Source organism: Andrographis paniculata, unplaced genomic scaffold, assembly GCF_009805555.1.
Source record: "Andrographis paniculata isolate CXL003 unplaced genomic scaffold, ASM980555v1 Contig60END, whole genome shotgun sequence".
NCBI lineage: Eukaryota > Viridiplantae > Streptophyta > Magnoliopsida > Lamiales > Acanthaceae > Andrographis > Andrographis paniculata.
In genome coordinates, this window is record NW_026137596.1 from 3,101,179 (window position 1) to 3,118,697 (window position 17,519).

At 35.1% G+C, this 17,519-nt stretch overlaps 3 protein-coding genes across 8 annotated transcripts; 2 read left to right on the top strand and 1 right to left on the bottom strand.

The window, feature by feature from the left end:
• Positions 1-1,488: 1,488 nt before the first annotated feature.
• Positions 1,489-6,104, top strand: LOC127259351 (exosome complex component RRP45A-like). Of its 4 annotated transcripts, none has more exons than XM_051286630.1 (11): positions 1,489-1,584; positions 1,717-1,873; positions 2,625-2,834; positions 3,014-3,109; positions 3,204-3,318; positions 3,592-3,672; positions 3,760-3,945; positions 4,058-4,296; positions 4,519-4,577; positions 4,672-4,910; positions 4,994-6,104. In XM_051286630.1, the coding sequence occupies exons 2-10, from the start codon at positions 1,737-1,739 to the stop codon at positions 4,875-4,877; spliced, it is 1,329 nt and encodes a 442-aa protein (XP_051142587.1). In that variant the 5' UTR covers positions 1,489-1,584; positions 1,717-1,736; the 3' UTR covers positions 4,878-4,910; positions 4,994-6,104. The 4 variants fall into 4 exon arrangements, with proteins under 4 accessions (XP_051142587.1, XP_051142589.1, XP_051142590.1 ...); XM_051286632.1 differs by having other exon boundaries at positions 4,672-4,878; XM_051286633.1 differs by having other exon boundaries at positions 4,672-4,878; positions 5,025-6,104.
• On the top strand, positions 6,095-10,365 carry LOC127259348 (ABC transporter G family member 15-like). Of its 2 annotated transcripts, none has more exons than XM_051286626.1 (9): positions 6,095-6,473; positions 7,367-7,449; positions 7,530-7,991; positions 8,469-8,591; positions 8,670-8,801; positions 8,881-9,171; positions 9,242-9,511; positions 9,609-9,716; positions 10,015-10,365. In XM_051286626.1, exons 1-9 carry the CDS (start codon positions 6,125-6,127, stop codon positions 10,363-10,365), a joined length of 2,169 nt encoding a protein of 722 aa, XP_051142583.1. In that variant the 5' UTR covers positions 6,095-6,124. The 2 variants fall into 2 exon arrangements, with proteins under 2 accessions (XP_051142583.1, XP_051142584.1); XM_051286627.1 differs by having other exon boundaries at positions 8,884-9,171.
• LOC127259350 (protein TRAUCO-like) lies at positions 10,238-16,102 on the bottom strand. 2 transcript variants are annotated; one of them, XM_051286629.1, is made up of 4 exons: positions 15,015-16,102; positions 13,925-14,164; positions 13,335-13,447; positions 10,238-10,375 (listed from the first exon to the last, which is right to left on the bottom strand). In XM_051286629.1, the coding sequence occupies exons 1-3, from the start codon at positions 16,069-16,071 to the stop codon at positions 13,353-13,355; spliced, it is 1,392 nt and encodes a 463-aa protein (XP_051142586.1). In that variant the 5' UTR covers positions 16,072-16,102; the 3' UTR covers positions 10,238-10,375; positions 13,335-13,352. The 2 variants fall into 2 exon arrangements, with proteins under 2 accessions (XP_051142586.1, XP_051142585.1); XM_051286628.1 differs by lacking the exon at positions 10,238-10,375 and having other exon boundaries at positions 13,331-13,447.
• Between the last annotated feature and the right edge of the window lie 1,417 nt (positions 16,103-17,519).

The window sequence follows — 17,519 nt, forward strand, 5'->3', positions numbered from 1 at the left end:
TAAATAAATTTAAAGGGAACAAAAGGGGTTTGGGTTACTTGTGATGAGTGTATTGTCATTAGGTTTGAATTGCTTTTTAAGAAATGATAATTATTTATATAATTTCTATGATGAGGTGACGTATCATACTTTTTCTCCATATTTATTTATCAATTAATTAAATTTTTTTTTTTCAAATTGTTTAGTACTCCATTTATTTTAAATCACTATCGGGGAGACTTTATAAAAAATTGTATTGTGATAAAAACAAACACGGCCTTAGACCATCCAATCGATGAGGTTTTCCTCTATTTTTGCAGGGTGGAAAGAAAAAAACTGCTCCAATCTACCATGCAGTTTTGCAGAATTCACCCACTGGAATGAGCGGATGCCACACTTATTTCAACGGGTGATTTTTTTTTTTTTAAATATAATTTTTTATTTATTTATATAGTTATCTATTTATTTATCTAGTTATCCATTTTTTTTATATTTATTTAATTTTTATTTTTTTAAGTATTATCAACAAAATAAAAAATTGCATTAATTTTTTTATTTTATTTATATTTTTATATTTTATTTATTTTATTTTATTTTAAGCTTATATTTTATATATTTTATTTTATTTTATTCTTGTTACTTTTAATTTTATTATTTTTTTATTATAATTTTGTAATTAATATTTATAGGGTGTGTTTGTTTGAGGGATTTGTTTGGATTTCTACTATTCATTTTATTTTTTCCCCAAAAAACATCAATCAAACACCTATTTTTCATTTTTTATATTATACTAAAAATCAATTTTACATTCGAAACATCACATCAACACTTATTTATATTACATCATACAACTATTCAAATTCAAAATTTTTACTATTCAAATCCCAACTCAAAATCCAAATCCTCAAACAAACACATCTATAGTAAATTATTCATTTATTTAATATTTATTAAAATTTACAATTAATTAATTAAAAATATTATTATACTTAAATGTATAGAAATAATAAAATATTAAATTTTATTTGTAATTTTAAAAATTATGTAAAATAAAATATAAAAAAATATTTTTTAACTCTGTAAGGGTGTGTTTGTTTGAAGGATTTTGGAGGATTTCTACTATTCATCCAATTTTTTTCTCCCAAAAACATCACATCAAACACCTATTTTTCATTTTTTATATTATACTAAAAATCAATTTTACATTCAAAACATCACATCTAACCCTATTTATATCACATCATACAACTATTCAAATTCAAAATTTTTACTATTCAAATCCCAATCCAAAATCCAAACCCCCAAACAAACACACCCTAAAAGTAAGGTTACAGTTGGAGAAGATACCCTAAGTACATATTATAGCTGGAGATGAGTTACTATAGACCTGCAAAAATAGAAAAATAGATTTGAAAAAATAGAGTTAAAGATAGTTTTCCGGATTGATGGCAAGTAGAAACTTGGCCCGGAATGAATTGGGCCGGCCCGTTAAAGCCCCGCACTAATTATTATTGAATCAAAAACCCTAATTGAAAAACCCTCTTCTTCCCCTCCGTCAGCTCTGAGTCTTCCGGCACCGGAAGGGGCACGCTCTCTGTGGACCAGGTGCGTTCTAACTACTGCTGCAATAGAATTATTTGCATTTTCGAAGTGGTTCTTGCTTGTGGTATTATTTTCTGTTACCTATAAATGTGTTAATTTGATTTTATGGAGACGGAAGTTTTCTTACTGTTGCAGAATCGGTGTTGGCTAGAAGGATGGAGCAGAGATTAGTTAATGCGTGCCGAATGACGGTGAATGAGAAGAGTTTCATCGAAACGGCGCTGCTTTCCGACCTCAGAATCGATGGCCGCGGGCCTTTTGATTACCGGAATGTGACGATACAGTTTGGTGGGTAAGAATTCTGGAAGCCGTTATTAGTTCTTGATCGTCTACGATTTCTTTTGCGTTTTTGTTTAAGTGTGATTCCTCTGCTTGCTGCCGGTGATTATCTTTCATTCAATATATTGCATACCTGAGATGAGAAATATGTATAACAGAGGAAACAGTTTAATTATTGGAAGACGAACTTTTTTCGGGAAACCCTCGCAATATATTTGGAGTTTGATCAACGACAAGAGATTTTGTGCTTGATATTGCTAGCTGTTCTACTGTTCGTACATAGATTTGTTGGGGGAAATATATACACAACCGACATGTCAAAGCACATGTAATTATATACTGTCACTTATGTTGCCGTTGCTCATTCATGCAACAATTTCTTTATATTTAATATTCTGTATTATCTACAATCAGTTGTAAATGAGCATGAAATAGCGAATGGAATATTTATTAATTTCTGGTAGAAATTTTGATCTGGATCTGCTGGAGGCGCGTAGCTTATCTAATACTTGAAATGAAGTACGAAATCTGAGAAGTATGCACCCCTTTATTGTTCTCAAATTTAACCCAAACTCCTCTTCTTCACTATTTCAACTTATCTGTTCTCCAATAATTTTACTATTCTAATGTAAACACAGAGGAAACAAAGGAATTTATCGAGTGTTATTTCATTTATTGTCAATTTTGAAATCTCCTTCTATTTTGGGATATTGTAATGGATATATGGAGCTCCTGTCTGGGTTGATGTATTGGCATGTACACAGTGAAGATGGGTTGTCTGAGGTACAACTGGGTAAGACACGTGTGATGGGGTTCGTAACGTCCCAACTGGTGCAGCCTTATCGGGACCGCCCGAATGAAGGAACTCTTGCAATCTTTACGGAGTTTTCTCCAATGGCTGACCCTTCATTTGAAGTAGGTCGTCCCGGAGAATTTTCCGTGGAATTGGGGCGCATTATTGATCGCGGGTTGAGGTAATATAATTCATTGTTATATTGCTAGTCATCTTAACTGTTTTGATAACAATTTGGTGGCCTCCTTTTTAACTTTATAAAGACAGAATCCAGATTGAAATGAGACATGTCTTAATTACGTTTAGTGTTCGATAGATGGAAAATTCATTTGCGTATATTGAATTATGGGATATGTACAGGGAAAGCAGGGCCGTGGATACAGAGTCACTTTGTGTTGTTGCGGGAAAATGGGTGTGGTCCATTCGTATTGACCTTCACATCCTAGACAATTGTGGGTGAGTTATGCGCATTCAATGTAAATGAATTTTGTCTAATTGCTATACATTTATTCGAAATCTGGTCAGTATCTCAACTTTTCAATGTGAATAGAAATCTGATCGATGCCGCGAACATTGCTGCTCTAGCTGCACTTTTGACATTCAGAAGGCCTGAGTGCACAATCGGGGGAGACGATGGCCAGGAAGTCATAATACATCCGCCAGAGGTCAGTTGTCTTTTTCTCTGTCAATGATTCTGCTTAAGATGCGAACTCTCTAATTCTTGAAGTCTTGCTTGTAATTTTTTGTTACACCATCTTTGAGATTTTCCTGGTATCACGGTTTAGGAGCTGCTGGTAAAATAAACATTGCCTTACCACATAAGAAGTATCTTCATTATTGCTATATATATTTATAATTTAGAAAGGTTTGTTGCTCAATTTACTCTGGCAGTATGATACGATCTTGGATTTAGATTTTCTTGTTTCTTCTATTGACAGGTGAGGGAACCCCTTTCATTGATTGTACACCACCTACCAATAGCAGTGACCTTTTCATTCATCGGTGAAGAGAGTAGAGTGGTGAGTATACATTTGATTTTATATGCTCTTCTTGTACTTGTGCATATCTTTTGATTTACAACTTCTGCCTATACTACAAAATGCTAGGTAATTGATCCATCACACTTGGAAGAAGCTGTTATGGGAGGGAGACTGACAGCTACAGTGAACACGAATGGCGATATCTGTGCTATTCAAAAAACTGGACAAGGCGTCATACAAAGTGTCATTATGCAATGCTTACGGATTGCATCTGTGAAGGCTGCTGATATAACCGAGAAATTAAAGAAAGCTGTTAGTATTTTTTCCACAATCCTGTTCTAAATTCCATCCTTTCTTCCTGTAATTGTTTCCTTAAACAAGTTTGAAGGACACGTACTTTTTTTTTTTTTTTTTTCTTTTGCAGGTTGAGGCATACAATGCCACCAGATCTTTGAAGAAAATCAAACGGCACCCTGACAATGTTAATGTAAAGAAAGCTACCCAAGAAGGAGCATCAAAGGACATTAAGAACCCTAAATTGGAAACAGAGAATAGTAGCATCAATCAAAGCGACATGGAGGTTGAATTCAATTCATCAGAAAAAGATGGAAGCATTTTGGAGGAGAAGAAACCAGAAGCTTTCGTTGGTGGACCATCTAATTGGTAAAAGCTTTTTATGCTATCTAACTATTTTGATCCTTCATTAAGTTTATTTGCATTGGCCTGTCAAAGGTTCATTTTGAGGGATGAAATCTCATTACTGTTTATAAGCCTGATATGCCCTGTCATTAAATATGAACAATGATTTTTGTTATTTCATTGGCGTAATATGTATTATACGAGCTATGCTTGAGTTCACATTTCATTTGAATATTTCACTTGTAGGGATCCATATTCCAAGGGCATTGACGCCGAAGAATTGAAGTCATCTCTTGCTTCACAAGGTACATATATCAGCATTCCGATATTGGAGTGATATGAAATTCCTTTGCCCCATAAAGATATGTCCCGATAAATAAATCATTAGACATTGTGCAGCCTTAGACAACCCAGAAAAGAAGAGTAATTCAGAATTGTCGCATGTCACTCAACAATCCCTTGATGATTCAAATATGTCCTCCTCCCCAAAGGAGGATTGCGCGGAACCTGAAGAACTGATCAGCAACTCCAAGTCTCTAAAGGATGCTGTTAAGCCCAAACGCAAGAGAAAAAAGAAAAACCAGTCAAATACGGATGGAAGCTAAGGTGCGTGAGGAACATACAAGCTGCTCCCATTGGTTGGTTTGTTAATTCTTAAAAGTCTCCCGTTTGATTGTATCCCCTTGTGTACACATCTGAATGATTTGTTTCGGCTCTGCAGGAACAATCTTCTGATATAAAACTATATACAGGTTGTATAACTGCGGATCTGGCGAAGGATTGCATTACAGTTACAGGTATGTTGTTGATTACATTACATGGAGCTTCTACAGTTGTTGAATGTGACAAATCCTTAGGATGAGCATAGCATAGGCGTCATTGGATTGATTGCATTTTGTTCCTTTTTCTTTTTACCTGTTAAAGGTTCGATTATGTGAAAAGAGCTTAGGTATACCTGAACCTGAATAGTCATAAATTGGCCGTAAATTTTGAAGAAGAAAACATAGGAATGGTACAAACTGGTGATTATTGCATGAGAAATGGGAATTAGAATTTTGCATATTATTCATTTTGAGTTTCACTTGATTTAGTTGTGATTTCCGGCACTTATTGCTAATCCAGTAAAGAAAGAAAGAAAGATTTATACTTGTCTTTTCCTTAATTAATTATTATCAATCCCCTTGCTATTCTGCTACAGGTTTTATTAAAAAATAAATGCATGCAGTGTGAGTGAATGAGTGAGTATGGGCATGAGTATGATGAGTCAGTCATCTTGATAAATTAGATTGGGGTGGGGTGGGGTGGGGTGTGCAGACATACACAATAAATGTAGTAAGCAATAATAAATTGTGGTCAGCGGTGTGTCACGAATACAAATAGAAATAGAGAGCAATTTAACCAACCACAAAGCAAAGGAAAACATATACACTCACACTCGATGGAGGCAATCAAGTATTCAAGTCCACATGCAAATGAATCCCAATTCATTTCTCATTTACTACTACAACTGCTGATAAAATCCAATAGAAAAGAGTGTCGACGCAGCGCAGCCCCCCACCTCACCTCACCTCTCCTCTCCTCTCCTGCGCAAGGAAGGGGCTTTTACTCTGCACAACCACCTCCATACCCTCCCATTAATGTAATGTAATGTATTTATTGCCTTTATGTATGCATGTCTCTCATTCATTCATTCAATCAATCTCTCACATATTACACTAACTAACTAGCAAGGGACCGCCGGAGGAGGAGGAGGAGGAGGGCAAGGGAAACTTGGAATTCCTACCTACTTTCTTTCTTTATTGTATATCGATAGATTAGATTAGATTAGATTAGATTAGATAGATCGATCATCATGGAAGTGGAGGTGGTCGCCATGGGCGGAGGAGGGAGGAGGAGCAGCAGCCCAAGTGCAGATGCAGAAGCCGAAGCTAGCACCAACACCAACACTGGCGGGGATAAGGATAAAGACAAGGAGAGGGATGCAGGGGCATACGGTGGGGGTGGGGGTGGGGGGGCATTCTTGGCATGGCAGGACTTGACGGTGGTGTTGCCAATGCCAAGTTTGGCGGGGCACCATAAACATCGGCAGCCCATGAAGAAGCTGCTGAATAGGATGAATGGCTATGCCCAACCGGGCCGCTTCATGGCCATTATGGGTCCTTCTGGCTCCGGAAAATCTACCCTTCTCGACTCTTTGGCAGGTAACTAACTAACTTGTCAAACTCACTCTTGTAGATCAAGCATTGAGACATACCTCATGTTTTGAGACAGCAAGTAGTATTCTACTATTAATTAATAGAAATGTTTATGATTTTGATATTTGTCTTTAAATACAAAATAGATAAATATTTATATAAATTAATAATATTTTAATATTCTTATATAATTGTTTTCATTATAATTGAAAATGAATGGAGGAGTAATAAATATTGGCTTTCATGTCAACTATCCTGATTTATTAATTAGTAATAAGTACAATATTGCATCGAGTTGAGAGATTTTTGGCTCAATCAAACAAAATCTATAGGGCAGCCGTGATGTGTATTTATTAAGCAATTAATTCACTACCTACAATGCCCAAGTTGTAATTAATTATATATTACACATATTTTATTTATTGTTTAAAATTCTTTATTTCACCAAGAAAATATTTTGTTGCGACTAAAACCTCTAAGGAACCAAGGCAAAATAGCTCGAGCGGTTTTTTATACAAGAAAGAGAAACTACTATTGTTTGGTGGTGTAGAATAACTTATGACCATAAGATTATAGGTTCAAATTTTCGACCGTGTGAGCCTAGTGTCATTTGCCTATTTTAAGGCTATTAAATTCATCCAAGGGTTGAGCCCTCTTTAACTCACTATTCAAATAATTTATTTATTTTAAAAAATCACAAGTAAACAAATCTTAAGTGAGATGGAATTTGTGAAAGGTAGGGGCATCATTATGGGTACAACATCGAAAGAATGTGTTGTCTTATATGTATTTTTCGGTCATTTAACATGGTAGTAGAATAGGAGGTTTGTGTTCAAGTCAATTTCCCTATCAGCTTTTAGCTGAGATGATTATTTAACAATTTCGAACTTTTGACACAGGTAGATTAGCGAGAAATGTTGTCATGACCGGGGATATTCTTCTCAACGGAAAGAAGAAGCAAAGGCTCGACCACGGTGTTGTAGTAAGTACCTTACGCTAACCTTTTCATAAATATACTTTAACTACATCTCGAATTCATTCCCTCATTCATTCATTATTCAGGCATATGTCACACAAGAAGATGTCTTGTTAGGAACACTTACGGTCCGAGAAACCTTAACATTCTCAGCTCATTTACGGCTTCCTACATACATGACCAAACATGAAGTTAAGGACATCATAGAGGGAACAATCATGGAAGTCGGGCTTCAAGATTGCGCAGACCGTCGAGTCGGGAATTGGCAGTCGAGAGGCATAAGTGGTGGAGAAAAGAAACGTCTCAGCATAGCCCTCGAGATCCTTGTAAGGCCACGTATACTTTTTCTTGATGAACCTACTACCGGGCTCGATAGCGCCGCGTCCTTCTTCATCATCCAAACTATTAGGAATCTTGCCCGCGATGGAAGGACTGTCGTCTCATCCATACATCAACCTAGTAGTGAAGTTTTCGCCCTTTTTGACGACCTTTGTTTGTTGTCCGGAGGCGAAACCATTTATCTCGGAGAAGCAAAAATGGCAATTAAGGTAGCTAGCTTAGCTATGGTGTTTCTTAAGTACTCTTTCTATCATTCAAATTTCCTCACATTTTTTTTTTGTTGTCGTTCAAATTAATACTAGTTTCATTTTTTAGTAGAAAAATACTTTATGTCATTTAAATTTATTATCATTTTTTCTTTTTTTGATTGTCATTCAAATTTATTTTCGTTTTTTTTAGTAGAAAAATACTCCGTATCATCCAAAATGCTAAAAAGAAAATATTTTTATTTTTACCTACTTTTCTTTAAAATGTGTGCACATTTTGATATCGGTGGTAGTATTATTTTTTATTTTATATTTTTTACTTTTCTCTTTTACCATAAAAGAAATATTTTTCTATTTTTACCCATTTTTCTACCGTGTGCCAGGTTAAATGAACATAATTTTAAATGACGAAGGGAGTATTTATTAGTTGTCTTGTTATATCACGAGAGGTTTCACTCTAGTTTTATTTTTCTCTTTTAGTTCTTCGCCGAAGCAGGATTTCCCTGCCCGAGTCGAAGAAATCCTTCGGATCATTTTCTCCGGTGCATTAACTCAGATTTCGACGTTGTGACAGCCACACTGAGAGGTTCACAGCGACATCGAGTATGTATAGTGTTAAACTTTATTTCTAACTGGTAGACACACTAAAAAAAAGGTTGTTTTCGATATTTTCTATGACAGGAAACTAATATCACGACAGATCCTCTAATGAACGTTGCGACAGCAGAGATTAAATCAGTGCTTGTCGAGAAGTATAAGCGCTCAGAGTATGCTCGAAAGGCGAGGCTGAAGATTCGAGAGAACTCTACCATTGTAAGGAACTCGAAACATTTTTTTCGAAGAACATTATAACTTTTAACATTCTCCGATTGATAAGCTTGCGAATATGTAGCAGCTGGAAGGGCTTGAAATCGAAACAATTAAAGGCAGCCAAGCAAGATGGTGGAAGCAACTTTCGACATTGACACAACGATCGTTCTTGAATATGTCTCGAGACATCGGGTATTATTGGTCGCGGATAATTATATATATTATCGTGGCGATATGCGTTGGGACTTTGTTTTACGACGTTGGGACCGGTTACACGGCTATCTTTGCTCGGGGAGCTTGTGGTGGATTTGTGACGGGATTCATGACTTTTATGTCGATCGGAGGATTTCCATCCTTCATCGAGGAAATGAAGGTAAGAAATTACTATAAAGATTACGTTTTTCTTTACATTATAGAATTTGAAAATGATCTTCGCCAAATAGGTATTTAGTCGAGAAAGGCTCAATGGATACTACGGTGTGGCGGTGTTCATCCTATCGAATTTCCTATCGTCCTTTCCATTCTTGGTCGCGGTGTCGGTCATCACGGGGACTATTACATTCTACATGGTTTTTAAGGCGGAGTTTTCGCGATATGTCTTCTATTGTCTTAATATTTTCGGAAGCATAGCAATGGTAGAGAGTGTTATGATGATTGTGGCTTCACTAGTTCCCAACTTCTTGATGGGGATCGTATCCGGGGCCGGAGTTCTTGTGAGTAATACATACAACAACTACATATACGAATGTCTATACGTATACGAACATCCTCGTATAAATGAACCCTTTATTAACCTTAAACTACTGGTAGGGAATCATGATGATGACTTCGGGCTTCTTCCGATTACTCCCCGATCTTCCTAAGCCGTTTTGGCGCTACCCGATATCATACATTGGCTATGGGGCGTGGTCATTGCAGGTACTTATTCCCCGTTTATATTGACAAGTTACCTAATTATTATTTTTTTTAAATGACCATCTCACCTAAAAACTTGAATTTATGTACATCATTTATTTACTAATATATTATGGGCTACTTATGGATCTTGTACGTGAATGATGACAAATGGGTGCAATAGAACTCGAATAACGAACATTTCGACTCTGATATCATGTTAAATGACCCTAATAAAACTTTTAGGCTAGATGATCATATAATATGGTATATGTTGGTTGACTTCATAATGTATAAATAAATAAATTATGACATCGTATAGGGATCGTACAAGAATGACATGCTTGGACTAGTGTTCGACCCTCTAGTACCCGGTGATCCTAAAATTAAAGGCGAGGATGTCATAAGAAAAATGTTCGGGATATCTCTAGACCACTCGAAATGGCTAGATTTGCTCGCGGTGTACATCCTTATTTTGTGCTATAGACTTGTCTTCCTAATTGTTCTCAAGGTAAAGGAAAGAATCATGCACTTCTTTCAGTCGATTTACGCCGAGAGAGTATTGGATCAGTTCAAGAAACGACCTTCGTTTAAGATGAGGACATCCTTTTCGTCTTCGAAGAGGTACCATTCATTATCTTCTCAAGAAGGCCTCGACTCTTCGATACCGTAATAGATTGAACCTATTGGCATGTAAAGATTATTAAGAGTTGTTGTATTAACAAACATGATGTTGCCTATCTGTTTATGTTGCATAAAGGTGTGCTTTCTTGGGATCAAATATCTTCGTTTGTTTTTTAATATGATGTTTTGTATATTTTTATCGAAGGCTTGAAAAAATATATTAGTCTCAACTAATTGAGACACTTCCTCATCATCATATATATATATATAAATTATAATTTTATATATAAAGGATGACATGGTGGTATGGGATGAATTCACAGCCCCCGACCACAATTCATCAATAATTTTTTTTTTAAATATTATATTAAGTAAAAACAAATGACAAATAAATCTTACTTAATCCTAATTATACAGGGATGAATGATAATGAATTCACCACATTCAACTCCATGTCTCCATCATACTCTCTTAAAGGAACTACGATTTTTTTATTTTATTTTATTTTTTTGTGCACGAACTTATAGCCCCTAAATATCGAATTTCTAATGGACTTATGTCCTAAATACGAATCGTTTGTAACAAGGCTCGACTATTAAATCTTCTATTTCCAATAGGGCACCGCAAAACTAATTTCATTTTTCATTTCACTAAGTTCATCAAGATTCAGTAAAGACAAAATAAACCCGGAGGATCGAACCAACATAAGAATGCAAACCATTTACTAACTTATTAACGAAATCTTTATGTTCTTGTTCTTCCCTAATGGCAAAATGAACAACTAAATAGAGAAAGTATGATGCAAATTGAAGCTCAATTAAGCTATAGAATATCTCACAAAAACATATAAATTGACTTAATTGCTCATGTGTCCATCAAATTATTAGGATTATATCAAAGGTATTATGTTAAAGCTTAAGTGTGTTTTATGTATACTTTAAGCAAACCTAACAAGATTCCCCAATCCAAAAATGGGTAGCAAAATACTATTTATCCGTCCCAACTCAAAGCATATTTTTTACTATTTTCGTTCGCCTCACTTAAAAGTATTTATTTTTTATTTTAGTAAAAGTAATCCTACATTAATACCAAAATACTTTTAACTTTTACCTAAATTACAAATATACCATTACACATACAATTAAATTATACATAAAGAAAAAAGGCAAAAATATAAAAAAAAATTTATAAATCACTAAAAAATTCCAAATAGTCCATTTGGAGTGGGACAGAGGAGCATAATGTAGCACCAATTGCCGAACTATAGTGTGAAATTCTACTAAAAATTACTTTAGATAATCTACCCCTTTTACGCGGTGAAGGAATCAAGTGGTAATAAAATTTCAGCATATTTTTATACTCGAAGTCAGCATTTCATATACTTTATTGAGTATATTACATAAGTATGGGCAATATATGAATAAATGAATATTTTGATCATAAACTAATTTATTCAACAACATTGGTATTGTGAAAACAATATATAGACATCTACAAAAACTTGAGTATATTTTATTAAGTTACAAACTTTAAAATACTTTTTAACACATATATAAATAAAACATATTAGTACATCATATGCTAATACTTGAGCAAACATCATCTCATTATCTTATTTAAAATTTTAAAGATCTTCCAAAATCCAAACATATTTGATATACAAAACCCAAATCTACACCTATTATAGCTACAAAACCTACACCTACAAACACAAAGACCTTATTTGTTTATTTTTGTATATTAGTATTTAATTTTAAATTTCACTTTGTGTCTTTGGGTGACACAATTCTATGTAAATATTATAAAAAGAAAAAATATATATATACGTGAATACAATATATATAATATACACTTTATCTACTCACTAAAAATCAATAATTCAATAAAAAATATTATCTTTTAAAATTATCGATACAATTTGTCATACCTAATATAAAAAAGAATAAATTCATCAAATTCCGCATGATTATAATTTAATCTATCTTCACACAATGTATATAATGTAAAATTTTCCATGTGAGAAATCTACCAAAGTATATTATAATTGTGTGAGGGCAAAATATATATTACGAAAACTTTCATGTATGTTATAGCAACTACTTTAAACCACTTTATCGATTAAAAAAAGATAGGTAAATAAACATATTGAATGCATGTGTGGCTGTGTGGTTGCACTCACCTCACTTAATTAAAGACATGAAAATTTTAGAAATTTGTTCTACAAAGATTTATTGTGAAATCAATTAAGACATTCAATAATTTACATTTTAGACCCCTTAATCAATACAAAATAAACTTGAGCAGTTCTAAAGTCAAATTTTGAATATCATGTATTTGCCTTCAATTTTTACCATTCTCAATATACAGAAAAATTGATTATTTTTTCTCATGAAATATCTAAAAAAAGAACAAAAACAAATATTTTAACATCACTTTCGCAATTCTCAATAACTATCAATAAAAAACTTAAAAAATTTAAATACTAAACAAATGCAAATGTTGTTACCAATACTATAAAATAAAAAATACAAAACAAGGACCCAAAATCCAATAAATCTAACCCAAAAATGTAAGTTATCCACAACTTGTTGGATTTGGCCCCCATCAAAACCAATATAACAATATGGAATTATGACCCAAGATGCAATTTTTTTCATCAACTAATGAGCTCAAATTCAGAAACATGCATTCCTTCAACAGCATGTGAAACATTCAACACAAAATACTATTAAACATTAGTGATGGTTGTGTTGAGCTCAAGCCATTTCCTACATAATCCTCAACTTATAAACCATCTTTTATTTATGAACATTGGTGGATGGATATTAAACTTGACACATGATTTAAAACCTCATTTTTGATACTCCAACTATTCCTAATATGAATGCTACAACATGCAATGATGATTCCAAATACAAGAAACCACCTAAGATAGCTATTTACATATGTTAGGGCCTAAACAAATATTTAACAATGCACAAGAGAAGCAAGTAGTTTTGCAATTTAAACATTACTTACTGGGAGCTTTTCTCAAGCTTAGTCAACCATTTCGGCCGCATTCATAATTTTACTAACATCCTTGTTCACCACTTTGAACATAGGGCACATGCGGGCGATGTTCCATGGGTTACCTGTCATCACAACGAAAAGTTTCTATCAAGAGAAGCATCCCCTCCCCTTTCCGAATTCAGCAATAAAATGTAGAAAATTTTGGAACTAATACATCCTTAAACAATAGGAAGGGATCCACAAATATGTCAATAGCAGGGCATTAACACCGAGTCATTTGGCTCACAAGAATGATTAAACTTGACTTTAAATCAAAGAATCAGTGCTCTAACTTGAAAACAAATTAATCTAACTCAACAAAGACATTGCCTCCATTGTCTTGATGGTTAAAAAGCAACTTTGTTTTTTTTTGCTGATCTAGAGCTAAAATCCTCATCCACAACTATCTCAATGGGAAAGGTAAGAGGAACCCAAAGTTGAAGCTTAAGTTGACAACTAGGCGACTGTTTATATATCAGTCTGAAGAAACAGAATTACAACCACAAGATAATAAGTGCAAGAACAAATTCGTAGCTACTTGTTCATCTCATTGGACACACCATTCTCAACTCTGCCATCGTAACCTTGATATGGAACTTCAACCATAGGGCTTGGGATGGGCCGCCCACCAAAGTCATCGGGATATGCATCAAAATCAGGACCGAAATTGAACTTAACAACACAATTTGGTTGATTTGGAAGAGTGTACATTGAAGCAGCAGGGTAATAACGGCCGCTATAAAGATCTTTAAAAGCAACCCCCTGACATATTCCATTCTTGAAAAAGGATATCTCGCTTCCTGCAAACCATAAGCAACATTTCATACACATTGTAATCCGTAGGTCTCCTAACACAATAGAAAGCGTACAACAAAGAACATGTTTGAACTTTATTAAACCATTCAAACACTAAACATATATCACATAGCTGCAAATTGTTAGCTACAGTTTTCTTAAATTATAAAAAAATGTAGAAGCAAAAGGGCCATTATCATCCAAGATCAAGCACATTCGAGACAAAAACAAAGCTGGGGAAGTGGTTCTAGTTCTGTACTTCAAATCCTAGAAAAATGCAGCAACAACTTTGTTCTATGGATCACTAGTGGTGTAAACTAACCAGGTTGAGAAGAAGATGTATATGCTAGGCTAGTTTAAATCTTTATCAAAACATTCAACCATCAAATACTCTAACAATATGCTCAATTTTGGATACTTCTTTTATTGATTGCACAACATTGAACAAAATCCCTCAAATCTGTAGCTTGGTTTGATTTTCAACATACATGGAGTACATTAATCATAATTCAAACATGCTAGACATCATCAAAGATTAATAATGATCAATGATTCCAATAAAGCTCCCTGTTAAGTTATTTATCCATATATTCCAGCAAAGGCATACAAACAAACCCAGCCATGTCTAAGCAGCATGCAAAAGTCAAGCTGAATTACATAATATGCTCCATTACCATCAAGCATAGTAAGCAAATAACACACAAAAATCCTTCAATGCCTAAATTTATGCACAATCAAGTACTACTGAAATTTGCATATGACCTCTAGCAACTATGGAGACAAGAAAATAGAACATTCACATTCATAATTCATCCCAGCAACATATACTGCAGAAAATTACAGACAATTACTCACCAGGTACAACTTTTGGGGGATCTTCCTTAGCATCAGGAGCACAAACATATCGCTGCCCTTTGTACCAAACCAACCTCGGCGGCTTGGGAGCATAAGCCCCTCCATCAGGCAAGCTAATGTAGAACCCTAGAACATCACCTTCATTGAACCCTTCCTCCCCATAGTTCTCCCTCAATGCCTTGTGCACTTTACTCCCATCTATATCCCTGTATCCGAAGCTGTTTCCATCGTATCCTACCGGCGCCTGTAAGTCTCCCTTATCGGTCGACCATCCCAACCTCGTGTGCCCCGTCTCCCCCAAATGAACCAATTTGATCTCGAAGTACCAAGCTCCTTCAGTGACTCCCCGTGTAGCTCTCACCATTCTGTAACCCTTCGTACTGCCGGCGCTTAATCTGTCGTCGCTCAGTTCGACCTTCTCCGCCTTGTACGCCTTCGAGAGACAGATTTTCAAGTCCGGACTGTCGTCGTTCTTGTCCGGAAACCTGGGGATTGGAGTAATGAACACTTTGTCTTCTGCAACGGCGTCGGCCGTAGTGTTGGAGGCTGAAGCGTGCTTCGTCTTTTTCTTCCCCTTCCTTGATGACGTCGTCCAGACGTCCTTGCTCTTCTTCTTTGTTTTCTTCGCAGATTTCACCGGCGGCGGCTTCCCGTTACGCGACGGAGCTGTGGATTTCTCGGCAGGGGAGGTCAATTCGTTTACTTCAGGTTCGTTGTGTCCAGTTTGCGCCGCCAATTCCGCGAGCTGCTTCTGCTTCTTCGCATGGGGACGTTCGCCTTCTTCCTCGTCTCCGTCTGTTTCAAGTGCTAATTTCGGTGAATCGTGAGGATCCATTGGAAATTCATGGTCGTTTTCCGTACCGAGTGGTGTTCCGTAGACGGAGGTTCCGTCGGAGGAGAACTCTTCTGATGCGGCGGTGTCCCTCTCTTCCTTGATTCCATTTCCACGATTTGGCAGGGATTGGGTGCAATTGGTCTTGGTGGCTTTACATCTGACACCCTCGCCGCTGGTGGTAGCGGGGGCGGTGGCTGGCGGGACTGCATTGTCATCTTCCATTGCAGTGGCTTCGCATCGCCGCCGTCGCACCGGCGAGGAATCTGTAGTATAAATATCGCAGAGTGGATAGGTGGAGATTTTTAGTGGACTCAAAAGCCCATTTTGGATTGGGCTATGGCCCAACTTTTCAATTCCAACACTAACATTATGTTGTACTCCATTGGCCCAAATGGACTTAATTGGCACCTTTCTATATAAAATTAATATTTAAGTAAATTATAAAATTATTTTATTATTTTTATATAATTAATAATATTAATAAATTTAAAATAAATTTAATATATATAATTGATGGAGCACTTTTTAGGAGTTAAACTTATGTCCTAATCTTTAGACACACTTTAATATGAATATGTAATAAAATTAATCTTTTTTTTTTCACCTATTTAAAAATAGGAAAAAAATCAATTTTGGTCCCAATATAATCAAAATTAATTAGTTTTGGTTCCAATATAAAAAATTCATCAATTTGGTCTCAATATAAAAAGCTCATCAATTTTGGTCCAAATATAAACAATTTCAATCAATTTTGGTACCATTATAAACAAATTTTATCAATTTTGGTCCCACCGTTAAAAACTAACGGAAATTGCTGACGTGGACATGACGGAGGTGACGTGGCAGTTGACCTGGAAAGTACACGGCCATGGCCATGTATATTTCAGTGTATAATTATATATGGCCATGTTGTTACACGACCATGTACAATTATACACGGCCATATTGTTACAGGGTCATGTATATTTCAGTGTATAATTATATATGACCATGTTGTTATACGACCATGTACAATTATACACGGTCATATTGTTACAGGGTCATGTATATTTCAGTGTATAATTATACATGACCATGTTGTTACACGGTCATGTTGTTACAGGGCCGTGTATATTTCAGTGTATAATTATACATGGCCATGTTGTTACGGTCATGTACAATTATACACGACCATGTTGTTACAGGGGCATGTATATTTCAGTGTATAATTATACATGGTCATGTTGTTACACGGCAATGTACAATTATACACGGCCATGTTGTTACATGACCATGTATATTTCAGTGTATAATTATACATGACCATGTTGTTACACGGCTATGTATAGTTCTACACGGCCGTGTATCTTTCTGTTTCGGTCTAAAATTTTAATTTGGGAAAAAATCAATTTTGGTCCCAATATAATCAAAATTAATCAATTTTGGTCTCAATATAAAATATTCATCAATTTTGGTCTCAATATAACCAAAATTTATCAATTTTGGTCCCAATATAAAAAACTCATCAATTTTAGTTATAATATAAACAATTTCAATCAATTTTGGTCTAATTATAAATAATTTTTATCAATTTTGGTCTCACCGTTAAAAACCTAATGGAAATTGCTGACGTGGACATGACGGAGATGACGTGGCAGTTGACCTGAAAAGTACACGACCATGTACAATTA

Excerpts from the sequence above, each read along its gene's own strand:
- LOC127259351 (XM_051286630.1), top strand. The coding sequence starts at position 1,737 with ATGGAGCAGAGATTAGTTAATGCGTGCCGAATGACGGTGAATGAGAAG. Across the intron at positions 3,110-3,203 it reads CACATCCTAGACAATTGTGG|AAATCTGATCGATGCCGCGA; the intron begins GTGAGTTATGCG and ends CAATGTGAATAG. Across the intron at positions 4,297-4,518 it reads GTTGGTGGACCATCTAATTG|GGATCCATATTCCAAGGGCA; the intron begins GTAAAAGCTTTT and ends TTTCACTTGTAG.
- LOC127259348 (XM_051286626.1), top strand. The coding sequence starts at position 6,125 with ATGGAAGTGGAGGTGGTCGCCATGGGCGGAGGAGGGAGGAGGAGCAGC. Across the intron at positions 7,450-7,529 it reads GGCTCGACCACGGTGTTGTA|GCATATGTCACACAAGAAGA; the intron begins GTAAGTACCTTA and ends TTCATTATTCAG. Across the intron at positions 8,592-8,669 it reads GAGGTTCACAGCGACATCGA|GAAACTAATATCACGACAGA; the intron begins GTATGTATAGTG and ends TTTCTATGACAG.
- LOC127259350 (XM_051286629.1), bottom strand. The coding sequence starts at position 16,071 with ATGGAAGATGACAATGCAGTCCCGCCAGCCACCGCCCCCGCTACCACC. Across the intron at positions 14,165-15,014 it reads TCCCCCAAAAGTTGTACCTG|GAAGCGAGATATCCTTTTTC; the intron begins GTGAGTAATTGT and ends TATGGTTTGCAG. Across the intron at positions 13,448-13,924 it reads CGATGGCAGAGTTGAGAATG|GTAACCCATGGAACATCGCC; the intron begins GTGTGTCCAATG and ends TTGTGATGACAG.